Source organism: Myxocyprinus asiaticus, chromosome 12 (assembly GCF_019703515.2).
Source record: "Myxocyprinus asiaticus isolate MX2 ecotype Aquarium Trade chromosome 12, UBuf_Myxa_2, whole genome shotgun sequence".
Classification (NCBI taxonomy): Eukaryota; Metazoa; Chordata; class Actinopteri; order Cypriniformes; family Catostomidae; genus Myxocyprinus; species Myxocyprinus asiaticus.
The window spans coordinates 5159096-5174904 of record NC_059355.1 but is presented as its reverse complement, the minus strand read 5'-3'; the positions used below and the strand labels follow the sequence as shown (position 1 = coordinate 5174904).

General features: G+C 37.4%; 1 protein-coding gene across 1 annotated transcript in view; it reads right to left on the bottom strand.

Annotated features, from left to right (window-relative positions):
• The window catches only part of LOC127449144 (kalirin-like), a 122649-nt gene that overhangs the window by 22052 nt on the left and 84788 nt on the right, over positions 1 to 15809 (bottom strand). The window contains exon 34 of the mRNA XM_051712374.1: positions 9713 to 9959. Coding sequence (XP_051568334.1) covers positions 9713 to 9959 — 247 coding nt within the window. The remainder of the gene's footprint in view (positions 1 to 9712; positions 9960 to 15809) is intronic.

Here is a 15809-nt window from a genome sequence, read left to right as displayed (position 1 = left end):
TATATATATATATATATATATCACACACACATACAGTATATATATACTGTATGTATATGATATATATATATATATATATATATATATATATATATATATATATATATATATACATACACACATACAGTATATATATACTGTGTTTATATATATATATCATATACATACAGTATATATATATATACACACACACACACACACACACACAGTAAAATTAAATAAGTAACCTAAACAATATGCATCATGGAGTAACAACTAAACTAACTGGGTTTATTCCAAAAATAAGTCCAAAATATTATTCATAATGACTGAATCAACCTGACTACATTATGTTACACCAATGCAAGTCATTTTTAAGGTTCAGATCAGGTAGAAATAAAGAGTTCCATATACTGTAGGTTTAATTCCTAGGGATCGCATGGACTGATATAAATGTGCACCCCAAATGCATTGTAAGTCATTTTCGATAAATGCACATTTTCACTGTTTATACTGTAAATGTCAGAGACGAATGCTTTAAAATGACAACATTGCACGAACCAAAATGCTACTTCTTCATCAATGCTTTTGCATTTGACATGAAAACCCGTTATCTGTGAATAAACAGCAGCTGAGTTGAAGACAAAACACCTGCGAGCTCATCTCAGATCTCCAAGATTCAGATCAGTGAACCGTTACATTAAGTAACAGAGTTCAGATGAAAAGATTAATATGATTCCCTTACACAAAAAAACTCAATCCTGGTCATTAACCCAGACACAAAACACCCAGCTCCCACAGGGCAACATGAACATACTAACACAATGTTGTGTATTAAAAGCAATTCAACTGTACACATCTGCAGCAATCCTATGTGTTGAGTTACGCACCTGCTCCATCACAACAGCAAATCTTTCCCAAGATCCAATTGAGACAAACTCCACAAGAGCCACACAACCTCCCACTCCGCATGCTGCTCGCTCACTGTCTCACATGTGCGTCCATAGACAGGTGAGAGAGAGACAGAATGGGAGGTATGGAATTCTTAGACTCTATTTAAATACTGAAGCTCCACTAGAAGTTAAGAGCTACTCTTCACAATAAAGGGGAGGGGCAAGAGGTGGGGCTAGGGGCCACAGAGAGTGAGAGAGAGAACAGTAGAGAGATAAAGGGACAAAGAGATGGACAGAGAGAGAAAAAGGAGGTGAAAATGAATGAAAGAGTGGAATGATGGGCAGAAAAATTAGATGGAGAGAAGCTGGGACACTGTGTCATTTGATTATATCACCTGAGTTTCCTGTATAAGGTTCCATAGAATTCACACTGAGATCCAACTTCTCACAGTAATATGCAAAAACAACCATTTTTCCAAAAACAAGACACCACTGTTTTTCAAATGATTCACGGAAGAGCAATTGTGAGTGTATTTTGTTTGTGTGTGTGTGCATGCTGAAATCAGCGACATCTGCATGCTGCAGTGGCCCATTTTTGAGAGGGTGTGTCTATATCACTAGACAAACATCCCCACTTCTGCCAGGAGCAAAGACAGATGCAGTACACAAACACAGTTTCTATGCAATGTTCCCTCAAATTTTTGTTATATATATATATATATATATATATATATATATATATATATATATATATATATATAAATAAATAAAACTCAAGTAATCATGTCCCCGGACTGAAATAAGGTATATTCCTACACTCTGCAATTCAAGCTTGAAGTACCACCTGTTTTCTACAGGGGGCAGTAAGCAAAACTCCAGCTGTTTAGGCAACGTGCATCTTATCTTATCCGCCTTTTCCCTTTTCACTCGCTTCAGGGTATATTCTTAGCAGGTAATGTTATGTTTAAGGTTTTACATTTGTAAAAAAAAACAAAAAAAACATGTGACTGTATAGTGTGTGTAGATGACATGAAGCGATGGTCCGAGGTTAGTTATGTTGATATCATTAACTACTTTGAGTAGTGCACTAGTGCACAAGTTGAGCCTGAAATTCATTTTTACTCCAAAACTTAAATAGTTGTTGTTCTCCGTCTGGATCGCTAATTTTGGTAGGTTTTATATTGCGTCTTGAGACCAAAAACAAAAAACAGGCAATTAAAATGATCATGGCGCCACCCAGTTGCTCAGGAAAACTGTGGATACAGAGAACAAACCGCAATTAAGGTCACACTACACTTCGCGCTCCATTCACTCCCATTCAAACACATCCGAATGCACCACAGCGGAAACTCAAGCTCATGTGAAAAATGTTTGTACTACGCTGCATACCAAAGTTCAAGCTTGGTGAACTCTGAACCGTAAATTTGTATGACAAGAGGACGCACGACCAATAGGAGACCGAAACGTCACACGCTGACCTCTTGGCTCAATTCAAAGAATACATATTTCAAAGCTGCGAGATTTATTGTTGCAGGAAAGTGAGTAGAAAACATATTTTAACATTTTTAATAAAATATTATTTGTTATTTTTTGATTCATTATTTACATATACCAGAGGCCCTCCCGCGTGACATCATATCCTGGTTTGTAGCGTTGTCCAGAAAAAAATTGTGTTCTCAAAGCCTAGTGTGACCGCCCCTTTACCGACAGCAGACAGCACAAGATGAGGACACATTCTTGTGTTCAAACACAAGTCGCACAAATCTGAACGTAGGGATCTCAAGATGTGTTTTAAACTACGTTTAACTTGACAGAGAAACCTAAAATCGGTATGATTATGAAGCAACGCAACCAAAGTGAGACGCTCCAAAAGCATCCATCTGACACGTGCACATTGACGTGTCCTTAGAAAAGCCCTTATAATAAATCTAAGACGGACTGACAAATTCTTTTGCAAAATGGATTGCTGTGAACTGTAGGCCAATGATATAATATTGGATTTTAAAGCCAATTTTTTTATTGTATTATCAATGTTTTTCTTGTCTGCCACAATAATGTTTGTGTACATTTTTTATAATATATATTTTATTTATAATTATTTAATAATTACATATTGAATTATTGTTATTTGAGGGGCTTTCTTAGCAAATATTTATATTTGCGATTAATTGCGATTAATTTGATTAATTCATCGCCGTACCAAGTAATTAATTAGATTAAAAATTAATTGTCTGACAGCGCCATACAGTATATATATATATATATATATATACACAGTTGTGCTCAAAAGTTTGCATACCCTGGCAGAAATTTTGTGAAATTTTGGCATTGATTTTGAAAATATGACTGATCATGCAAAAAAAAAACTGTCTTTTATTTAAGGATAGTGATCATATGAAGCCATTTATCATCACATAGTTGTTTGGCTCCTTTTTAAATCATAATGATAACAGAAATCACCCAAATGGCCCTGATCAAAAGTTTACATACCCTTGAATGTTTGGCCTTGCTACAGAGACACAAGGTGACACACACAGGTTTAAATGACAATTAAAGGTTAATTTCCCACACCTGTGGCTTTTTAAATTGCAATTAGTGTCTGTGTATAAATAGTCAATGAGTTTGTTAGCTCTCACGTGGATGCACTGAGCAGGCTAGATACTGAGCCATGGGGAGCAGAAAATAACTGTCAAAAGACCTGCGTAACAAGGTAATGGAACTTTATAAAGATGGAAAAGGATGTAAAAAGATATCCAAAGCCTTGAAAATGCCAGTCAGTACTGTTCAATCACTTATTAAGAAGTGGAAAATTCGGAGATCTCTTGATACCAAGCCAAGGTCAGGTAGACCAAGAAAGATTTCAGCCACAACTGCCAGAAAAATTGTTCAGGATACAAAGAAAAACCCACAGGTAACCTCAGGAGAAATACAGGCTGCTCTGGAAAAAGATGGTGTGGTTGTTTCAAGGAGCACAATACGACGATACTTGAACAAAAATGAGCTGCATGGCCGAGTTGCCAGAAAGAAGCCTTTACTGCGCCAATGCCACAAAAAAGCCCAGTTACAATATGCCCGACAACACCTTGACACGCCTCACAGCTTCTGGCACACTGTAATTCGGAGTGACCAGACCAAAATAGAGCTTTGTTTGGAGAGGGGTCAACATGGCCTATAGTGAAAAGAATACCATCCCCACTGCAAAGCATGGTGGTGGCTCACTGATGTTTTGGGGGTGTGTGAGCTCTAAAGGCACGGGGAATCTTGTGAAAATTGATGGCAAGATGAATGCAGCATGTTATCAGAAAATACTGGCAAACAGTTTGCATTCTTCTGCACGAAAGCTGCGCATGGGACGCTCTTGGACTTTCCAGCACGACAATGACCTAAGCACAAGGCCAAGTTGACCCTCCAGTGGTTACAGCTGAAAAAGGTGAAGCTTCTGGAGTGGCCATCACAGTCTCCTGACCTTAATATCATCGAGCCACTCTGGGGAGATCTCAAATGTGCGGTTCATGCAAGACGACCAAAGACGTTGCATGACCTGGAGGCATTTTGCCAAGACGAATGGGCAGCTATACCACCTGCAAGAATTTGGGGCCTCATAGACAACTATTACAAAAGACTGCACGCTGTCATTGATGCTAAAGGGGGCAATAAACAGTATTAAGAACTAAGGGTATGAAGACTTTTGAACAGGGGTCATTTCATTTTTTTCTTTGTTGCCATGTTTTGTTTTATGATTGTGCCATTCTGTTTAACCTACAGTTCAATATGAATCCCATTAGAAATAAAAGAAATGTGTTTTGCCTGCTCACTCATGTTTTCTTTAAAAATGGTACATATATTACCAGTTCTCCAAGGGTATGCAAACTTTTGAGCACAACTGTATATATATATATATGCAGTATATATACAGTATATGTTGCGATGCATCTATACAGTATATAATAATAGTTCAGCATCAGACAACATACACAATCCTTAAATACAGTAGATGCAACACACACAAATGAAAAGCTCATTCTTGTGTGGAAAGCCTGTTCACAATGAGAACATATATTTGTAAAGATCAAACCTAGGAGACTCTGCTCACATAAGGTCAGAGGTCAACCTGCACTTTCTACCATCTTTTAATAGAGACCATAAAGTAAGTTTAGGATAACTGAACAACCCCCTTTACAACTGCACTTAGTGATAACTAATCACACATCTCACACAACTCTCTCTGTGATTTTCTGAGGTGAATTTCTCAGAATGTCATAGCTCAGAATAAAAAATGTCTATTTCTAGAGGACTCCACTGTTTGGAAAAGCACTTCAAAGCAAAGACTCGACTATGGGTGAAAATGTTTTTAATAAAGATTTTGAGAACTTTGTGCTGTGGCAAATCTTTTCAGCAAAACTCAAGGGAGGAGAAGGGTATAGAATATTTCAAAGGTTTTAAAATCCCATAGAGGACAACCAATATGTGAAATACCTATTCTATATAAAAATATCTTCCCTAAAAGAACAGAGAGTTCATCATTGTGTTCCAGGATGTAGAAATCTATTTCTACTAGGAATAGGTTAACTATTAGGCAATCACCCCTGTAGGGGTGGCATAAAACAGTACACACTAGAAATCAAGGTTGCAACATCAACATGACTCTCATTTAGTGACTCTCATTGTAGCAAAAGTCAAACAACAGGATTGAAAATGAGCCCACTCATCTTAATGAGCCATAGCATGCAGACAGAATCTTTCATGCCTTTCCATGTAATTATGGAACACTTTCTGTTTATTATTATCCTACTGCATCAGAAACAGGGTAATTAAATCAGAGTAACACAGACACACACACACACACACACACACACACACACACAAAATATTAAGTATATAGGTAGAAGTGTGGATAGGCGTAAATTCAATCAAATAATAAAGACAGAAAAAGTGGGAACAACAGTCAGGAGTAACTTTAAGAGTTATTTGTGTTAGTGTGATTCACGATGCTGCCAGCTTTGCATCTAAACTTCCATTAAATGTACATATTTTACATTTGTTTATACAGAATGGAAGATGAGTTGAAATTATTTTCTGTGCTAATGCACAGTAGGCCAGATATGTTGTCAAAAGAGCTTAAGTTGTATTAAACCTGGAATATTCCTTAATACACAAACAGGCAAAAATTTGGATACACCTGCTGTACTCATTCTTTATGTTTATTGTTTTACATGTTTTAGATTAACAGTAAACTACCTTATATTGTTGCTTCTACGAAGTAGCAAGTCTTTGCCAACAGTAGATTATAGCTCTGCACACTCCGGGCTAATGAAGAATCAACCTGAGATACTTTTTAAAAAGTACTGTTTTCCCATTGAGTTCCCATGTAACACTATCCAGTCCAACTCATCCAGTTCATTTATTTGTGTAAAGCAGGGTATGACGAGGAGGAGGGCGTGGCCGGGCCGTGAGAGTGCACGCCCGGCGCTGAATCATCCTAATCAGCCAGGAGGGGGATAAGGACGAGCCGGAGACGCCAGTTAGAAAGAGAGAGAGACACACAAATCTGTGTGTGAGCGTTTTTGTTTGTTTTGCAGTTTATGTTATGTTTAAGTTCAGTTTGTTATAAAAGTTTTACATTGTCTGTTCAGCTGGTTCCCGCCTCCTCCTTGCCCATCTTAAGAACCTCGTTACACTAGTGCCGAAACCTGGGAAGAAGGAGGGATGTGCTGTCATGGAGTCCTCGCTGCTGCCATCCGCCACGGGATGGAGGAGCCGTTGCCGTCCACCGGGAGCCGGAGGAACCGCTACCGTCCACCAGGAAGCGGAGGAGCCTTTGCCGTCCGCCAGGGGAGGAGTGGCTGTCATCCGCCAGGGGGCGGAGGGGTGGCTGAGGACCAGGCGACAGCATGTCCAGAACCAGCAAGCCACTTTTTCTCTCTCTCTCCTCTCTCTCTCTCTCTCTCTCTCTGTCTCTCCCCCTCGCTCTTTCCCTGTCCGCTCCCCTCATCTCTCCTAGGGTCCAAAGAGGCGGGGAAGACCTGCGGGCAGAAGGACGGCCAGAAGGGCAACACCTCCCCTCCAGGAAGGGGAGTACATCACCCCGGCCTGAATCGGGTGGTGGAGGAGTGTGACGAGGAGGAGGGCGTGGACAGGCCGTGAGGATGCATGCCCTGTGCTGAATCGTCCTAATCAGCCGGAAGGGGGATAAGGACGAGCCAGAGACCCCAGTTTGAGAGAGAGAGAGACACACGAATTTGTGTGTTTGCGTTTTTGTTTGTTTTGCAGTTTATGTTATGTTTGAGTTCAGTTTGTTATTAAAGTTTTACGTTGTCTGTTCAGCTGGTTCCCGACTCTCCTTGCCCATCTTAAGAACCTCATTACACAGGGGTTCCCATACTTTCTTGTCAGGTGAACCCATTTAACCTAAACGATTTACTTGAATACCTCCTGATATTTTAAGTAATGTAACCTTTCTAAATTTAATTCACTTGACATCTTTGAACTTTATTAATCTTATTATGGTTAATTTTAATGAACCTTTATTACATCTACAGTATTATCCTTTTCTTATAATATTTATACATTTTATTTCAATTAATTCACCATTGGCATTTCTATCCCAATCAAATATTGCACTACAGTAACAATAGTAATAAAAAAAATAAATAAAAAAAACAATATATATATATATATATATATTTGTAGACACAAATGATATTTGTCTACAAAACTAATTTCAAGCATTTAAGCATAAACCTTTCATTTAGATCAGGGGTGTCAAACTCATTTTAGGTCGAGGGCAAAATTGGACAACGTGTCACTGTATGAGGGGCGAACTGTTAATACATGTGTATGCATATAAATTATAGAATAAAAATCACACATATGTCATATATATATATATATATATATATATAGACATATGTGTGATTTTTATTCTATATATATATATATATATATATATATATATATATATATATATATATATATAGTAACAAAAGTAACAAAAAAAGCTTCTTCAAAAAGCTGACAACGTAAGAAACCCACAATTACATGAGACTTAATATTCTATGGTTTTGTTGTCGAAATGTAAACAGGTACGAGTACAACACATGCGCACATGTTACCAGCCGGTAATAATGCCGGTAAAGTTGACAAGCAACATGAAACCGGGGGAAGAGGCTTAAACATAAAAACACGTAAAAAACATTTGTGGGCGCTGTTTTTTTTAAAAACTAGAGCTCACAAGTGCCCATACTTTCAACAAAACTTCCAGCTTCGGCCACTGGGGGCAGTGATTCGAATTTCGGTAAGCACAGAAATTGTCTTGCATGGACATCTATGTTAAAGATGCAGTAAGCATTTTTTGGCATTACCACACATAAAATGTCTCTAATACCTGTCAGATATCACAGAAATAGGTGTCTTGAGAAAACAAAATTCTGCAGGTGCAGAAGTTACCTTTAAGTGCAGATCCACTGTGTTATCGTTCATCTCAGCAGGATGGTGAAACATATCATGAGCTTGTGAAGTTGGATAAGACTGAAGCTCCAGCCTCAGCTTGAGCCCACCAAACATATACATCAGTCCCCTGAGTCAGATCAAAGCAGGACGCAAGCTTTTGGTAGCATTACTAGTACCTTTTGAAACTTCAGCACCCCGTTAATTAATCATCAAACCCTAATTGTACTTTACCCACCGAGACCAAAACTGATACCCCTGGAATGAGCCTGAGTGCATGCTGTTCAGAGAACTGTGGACACGTGTGGAGCAGCGTGATGCTTTTATTGATGTGGGTCAACATATAGGAAAATTCATCTTTCATACAGAGAACCTTTATTTTGGTTCCATTCTTTTTGTTTAAAACAATACTGGGCAAATTTAGGACCCAGTAATATTTATCCATTCGTAACAACATCAACTAAATCTGCAATACTTCTCTGAGAACTTTAAGAAATGAAATATGGTTAATTTTCATTTTATGTTGTTTTTAAGCATTATGAAACGTGATAATGAAATAATGAATTATTCATGCAGCCTAATCTCACAGTGAATTTGGAAAGAGTAGGTCAATTTTTCTTTAGCAAAAATCGGTATATGCTTACCGAAATTTAAAACACTGCCCCCAGTGGCCAAAGCGGTAAGTGTTGTAGGGCGTATAGGCCCATGTGAGCTCCATTTATGTCCAGGAGAGGTCACCAAAAGCTAGTTGGGAAAAAGCTAGAGTTCCTTTCAGCTGTACAGAATGTAATACAGTAGAGTAATGAATGTCCATATTTATGGGCTCTAACCCCCACAACCTAAACCCAAACCTAAACCTAAACCTAACCATTAGTGGAGTAAAAATTAAATGTTATGGGGACAAGTCCAACATCTGAATCGTGCTCGTCACTTATTAAATGAACGCAATTACTTCATGGGTTCAATGTGGATACAAACCCGGGTCTCTCACGCTACTGACGCAACGAGCTACCGGTCGATCCACATGGGAAGGTAAACACACTGAAACCAATGCAAAAATGTCTGGTCGGAAACGTTGCATGTCAGTGAGTCGGCATACTCTCGCCGATCCTAGGGTATCGGAACTTTCGGAAACAGCATGCCGAATTCCTGTGTGATCATGCTGGATTCATGAAAGTCATGAAAGTTATTATAAAGCATTACTCAATGACATTATCTCCTCACATTCTTTGTTGGGAGTTTGGATGGGTGTTTTTGTGTATTCCTGTACTGTATGTACCTGTCTATCTGTAAACTCTTTACCTTTTTTACCTTTCACCCAGGTGTGTTGATCAGCTCTGTGTCATTGTGACACATGATCTTCACTCTGGGCTGTATATGTTTGTGTCACTCACCTTTCCCAGGTGGGAAAAAGCAGTCCATGTCAACACTACTGCGGGAATGAGACACAGAAAGGGTACTACTGGGAACCAGACCCTCCTGAGGGGGCGAGTTTTCGGTGGTCCGCACCAGACACCAGCCAGGTCGCTCTCCAGACCGCTCCAAGAGTTCGACTGTCTGACCCGACTGAATACTCAGCTCACCCACTGAGCCCGCAACGAAATCCTGCAGAACCACAGTCTGCTCACAGCCACCCGACAACTACAGAGAGAGAAAGACATGTTTGCAGTTTTAATTTTAAATTTTAGTGCTTGATTGCTGACAAGCTTTACTCATCAGTGATCATGGCTGACGATGAGTCTATAAACAACTACTGTATATTCAAATGTAAAAACAGTTGCTGCTGAATTTAATATAAAACAATTTCAGTTGACAAGTCCTAGGATATATGTTTTAGTCTAAGAGCCTTAAAAAGTCAGGACAAATTGCACTCTACATGATTCATTTTTGTTCTTGAATGTATGTTAAAATCTAAGGATAGTGAAATTTTTTGTTTGTGCATTAAAGTTACTTTTATGAGAAAACCACGTCCATTTATTTCATCATTCTAAGAAAACTGTTGACTTTTTAAGTGTGTCCTCCCTTGCTAGCCTCACATGACTTATTTTAGTTAAGTCTAAAACTAGCGCAGTCAGCAGGATAGATCATAAAGCGTTTACAACCCGGACTTAAACACCCCTCATTAAAAACTTCCCTTCTTACACACACTTACACACTCCATACTGAGAGACATGGTCAGATCAAGGCCATAAAGGGGAAGTTTGGCTACCAGGACTACTATTTTTTCATCATTTGCATATTGTTGAAGTTATTTTATTAGGATACAGCAATGTAAAAGTTTGTGTCTGTGTAACTGGTAAAATAATACTTGAAGATAAATCAAATAATATTCAGGCCTATGTAATTTCATAATAAATGTCGTTGGTCTTCGATTCATCGCTCCAAATTATTATTTTTGCCTATTTTTATGATTCATGTATTTCAACTTCACAACTAAATTCCATCAAATTAATGTATGTAATATTTAACAAAATTAAACTATACACTGTAACTTCTAAAAAGTAGCTAATACTTCATAAATGTATTAATTGTATGCTATAATTATGATTACAAGGGCACAGGTTTACAAAACAAGGACAGTTTTTACATGTTGTATATTTTCATAAATCTTTTATATGTTTGATATACTGTCTTTAAAAAAATACATTTGTTTCATTTGTTTCTAAATATTAAAATATTATTATATTATTTATAATATATGTTAATATATTATATAAAATGTAAGTTTTATTTATTTAATTTGAGCAAAATTTGACAAAACCTCCCTTTCATTATAATGCATTAGTAATATCTCATAATACACCTTATAATATGTCATAACTTCTCATAAATAATTGTAACCACAATTATAATACATTATAATACTTATACATTATATATATACCTTAGAGTATAATGCATTATAACACCAGCAAAATCCAATTTAAAATGTGTATTTATTTGGTTTCAGCAATTTTGTGTATGTAAAATGTCATTAATTATTTGTATCATGTATTTATCAGAATTACATCGGCAATCGGCCACAGTGCAATCTAGATACAAACATCTGCCATTTAAACCCCATATCGGTTGACCACTAACAATAATATGAATTTTATAGACCTTTATAAATCAATTTAGAAACCCTTTTCTTAATCAAACTCTGACAGCACTGAATCATTAATAATGTAGCATCATTTGTAAAAATTAACTTTTTACCTTTACTATTGTTTTTGTACCTATCCATGCCACACAAACTTCAGAGTGGGCAAATGAAATGGGTTGATATGGGACAGTTGTGTCAACCACAAATTTGGTTTCAATTAAAAGCGTGAATTTACATGTAACGCATTCCACGGGCCAAAACAGACTTCTCTGTTTGCCCTATACATCCATTGCCTTGGACACCCTTGACTTGAAGATCAGATCACATTTAAGCAGCCATTGATGGCAAATTTTATACAAAAAGTTCACAAACTTTTCCTAGAACTTGTACAAAACAGTCCCAGATGAAGCGAAAATCACTACATCGAACCTTTAAACTCTGCTCTTGAGCGTTGTTTCAGAATTTCTGTTTTGACTAAGCGTCCCATTCTAGACAGCACCAGTGTAGTTATGTCTGATCTCTGCCCTGCACACATTCAGCAGGATGATCAATTTAAACAAAACTCATCCTTTTCCCATCATAGAATTGTGTGTGTCCAGTTTTGCTATCTGGGACAGTTTACTGGAGATGGTAATACCTTGTTATTTTAGGACATATACCATGTCTTTCTCATTTTTTTTTTTTTTTTTTTGTAGTACTATATTTTTCAAGTGAAGCTGCAATGACTCTAATTCTAGATTTACAACTCTAGAGTCTCTGGAGAGCGAGAAAGAGAGCAAGAGAAGTGTGTGACTGGGTGGAGGAGTGAGATACGCCCTCCTCTGGGGAACGTTGGGTGTTTCCCCCGTCCTGAAGCTTTACAGCCAAGCAGGAATATGGAGCAGAGTATTCCACACTGACAGAATTCCCAGCCATGAGGAAAGCATAATGAGAGAGTGTGTTTAATATGAACCATATGAGAGAATTTAGCTCTCATACGCTTTTTCTTTATTCACAGTCAATCGCAGACATCATACAGACTTGAGTCAAGATCAGCTAGTAATATATACACATAAATGTATCTTTTAAAGGGACAACTAACCAACAAACTTATGCTTGTTTAATCTGTTTTTAGGTAGGTTAGTTAACATACATTCAATTGAAAGAACTGCCATAAAATCTGATTTATATATTTTCAATTGTATTCATATTTGAATGTTCATGAACTTCTGATCTATTAGCATTATATAATGTTTGCTAATGACTTATTGATCAAAGCTTTTATAAAGTGTTGACACATTTAATGGGAACTGGAGGCCAGTTATTATACCTAATATTGATTGCAAATCTGAAATGTGACTGGCCAAACAAACACGCAAACACATGGAGTAGAACTTCAACAGCCACTCCCTTCTGAGCAACCCAAATCCAAATCTGAGCTCATGCTTATTGGAATAGAAAACACACACAGATGCAGTTAAAAAAGCATAGAGAGTGCTAATGTCAGCAAAGACATTTGAAATGATTCGAGAATGATTATAGGGGAAAACACGGCATTCTCGTAAATAGTTTCTCGTTGAACTGAATTTTGGTAACTGCCAGAGATTGGTTAAACTGCTACTAATAAATCATACAATAAAGCATCAATCCAGTATTATAGCAGGGTAATGGATGTACTGTACACTTGATATTTGGGTAGTTGACTCACCTACGTGAACTTTTATTTTTTTTAAATCAACATCAAGATTTTAGGTTAAATGTATATGAAGGAAATTGTATAGTTATGTCCTGTGACTGGTCTCCATTTTTAGTTTTTCTATCTTGTTTAACAAATCCAAGTTTTTCCACTGACTTAAATCACCTTTCTGCCTTCACTGGTTCATTTTATTTGGTACTGCAGTGTGATAAATGCATGTTAAAAGTATTAATATTTCATGTAGTCTCTCAATTAATAATGCCATAAAAACTTCTTGCACAATAATTATACATGAATTAACTGATTAAAGTAGTCGTAGATAGAGAATAGCATGCCCACTGCAGGACATGCAGTCAATATCCAAAAAAGTGTAATGACAAATACAATGTGTGAGCATCTGTGTGTGTTTGTGTGGATACGTTTGTGGCCGACTAAGTTTGAGACACACTTACACACGTGAAGGAAATTTGTATTGCTCCCTTAACACACATCCTCAAAACACAAAGCATGCTTGTCTTTAATGCGAAATTCTCCAGTGTGTGTCAGTTCAGTAATTGAGTTAAAAGTTGCTTTCAATTTTGAAAACAAAAGAGGCAAGTGAAAATGTTCCCAGTCCTAGAGTTGATGTACCAATACATCACATTACAATAAAGCTATGGCTACAATAAAACTATTTTATTGTATAAACTTTGTGATTAAATCATTTAATCAAAGAGTTAAAACTCACATACCAACCAGCATCAAAACAGTAACTTCTTCTCAAGAACTAGCACTAATAAAAAAAACATAGCCAATATAGTCCTCCAAAACCCCATAAAATCCAGTTCGACACATGTTAACTTACAGGTCTGGTTCTCTTGGGTAGTCTGAAACTCCTCCACCTGGGCATGATCTGTACCTCCAATTCAACCAACCAGAAGTGAGTCTGCCAACCAGATATGCCCTCTGATTGGAAGACAGTCAGGTAGCTAACGGTTTAACCCAAACTCTTAGTCCCATAGAGACTATACTCATGCTAAACATGTTCTTTAGAGAGTATGGAGCACAATTACTGAGCTGTCAGTTACATTTGCACAGCTGTGGAGTGACGAGAGAGTTCAGCCCAAATTGGAGAGAAGGGAGAGAGAGAGTCAAAAGAAAAGAGAAAAGTGAGAGAGAAGGAAAAATCGAAGGCAGCAATGAAAAGATGGAACACCCTAAACTGGTGTCTTTTGACGGACAAGGAAATAGTGAGGTCAAAGATGTGTGTATGTGTGTGTGTGTGTGTGTGTGTGTGTGTGCGTGTGCGTGCGTGTGTGTGCGCACATATGTGCATGTGTGATAAAGACAGAAAGAGCTTCAAGACTACCATACACACGCGCATACACACACACACACACGTTTACATAGTTATCTACAGTAAATTTAAAAAAGCTAAGCTAAAAAAGTTTTTTTAAATACTACATCTTACCCTAATCCTAAAAGAAAACATAAAGTATTAACAATGAATCGATTTTCCAATTGAGAACGTCCACGAATGTGCCTAAATGGAGGTTTTGTCAGATTTTGCTCACATTTTTAGAGAATTTTGTCCTTAAACTATAACTAAGCAAACACACAAATAAGGGACTAAAAACGGTTCAGGGAACGAAAACCGAAAACGAACAAATGTTTTTGCAGACGTAACTGAAAACGGGAACAAAGTCATTTTCAATTGTTCTGGAGTGGAAACTTTATTTTTAAATGCTGGTAACCAGTTATAACCAGTTAATTTCCTTCCAATAATACTTTTTTTTTTTTTTTTTATCAAAGTACATTTCTGGAATTACCACTTCGTGTTGCCCGTGTGCTTCATGTTGTTTTTGTTTTTTTTTGCCTAATTGCCAGTTGTAGATGTAGACCTTTTTAACAACTATGTATAATTACTACATGTACATGCACGGCTAATCCAGATACAAGGAAAACATTATTGGAGGTAAAAAGTACATTTCTCAGTTGTTTCCAAGTCTTCACTAAATTATTGTTAGATATGATGCATTAATACAGATTTGATGCTGCTGGGTTTTGACTGAGAAGCAGATCTGTGATAAAAAATTATACTTGAATTAACTGTATGCTTGTTATGATTTCTATGCTGATAAATTCACCACACCAGACCAGATTTAATGGCTCATTTTCACTTATTTTGGTGAGGCAAGTGGCTTATTTGGGCTTGTTTTTCTCTTGCCAGATCTGGCAACCCTGCAACTTGTACTTCACCCACACTTAGCTCACAGTACTGTCATTTTAAAAAGAACATTATTAACGGATCTTTTTCATTTTTAATCCTTGACACAAACACACACACTACTGTAAATGGACACATACCATAAACTTCTTTTGTTTTCACTGAAAGCTAGTTATAATGACTATAGACTAACCCTAACACTTCATAAAAAAAATTACTTAGTTTATTTATGAATCATTTTTCAGGGGGCCTGGGTAGCTCAGCAAGTAAAGACGCTGACACCTCCTCGTGGTCGTTATAATGTGGTTCTTGCTTTCTGTGGGGCGCGTGGTCAGTTGTGCGTGGATGCCGCGGAGAATAGCGTGAAGCCTCCACATGCGCTAGGTCTCCGTGGTAACACGCTCAACAAGCCACGTGATAAGATGTGTGGATTGACAGTCTCAGATGCGGAGGCAACTGAGATTCGTCCTCCGCCACCCGGATTGAGGCGAGTCACTACACCACCACAAGGACTTAGAGTGCATT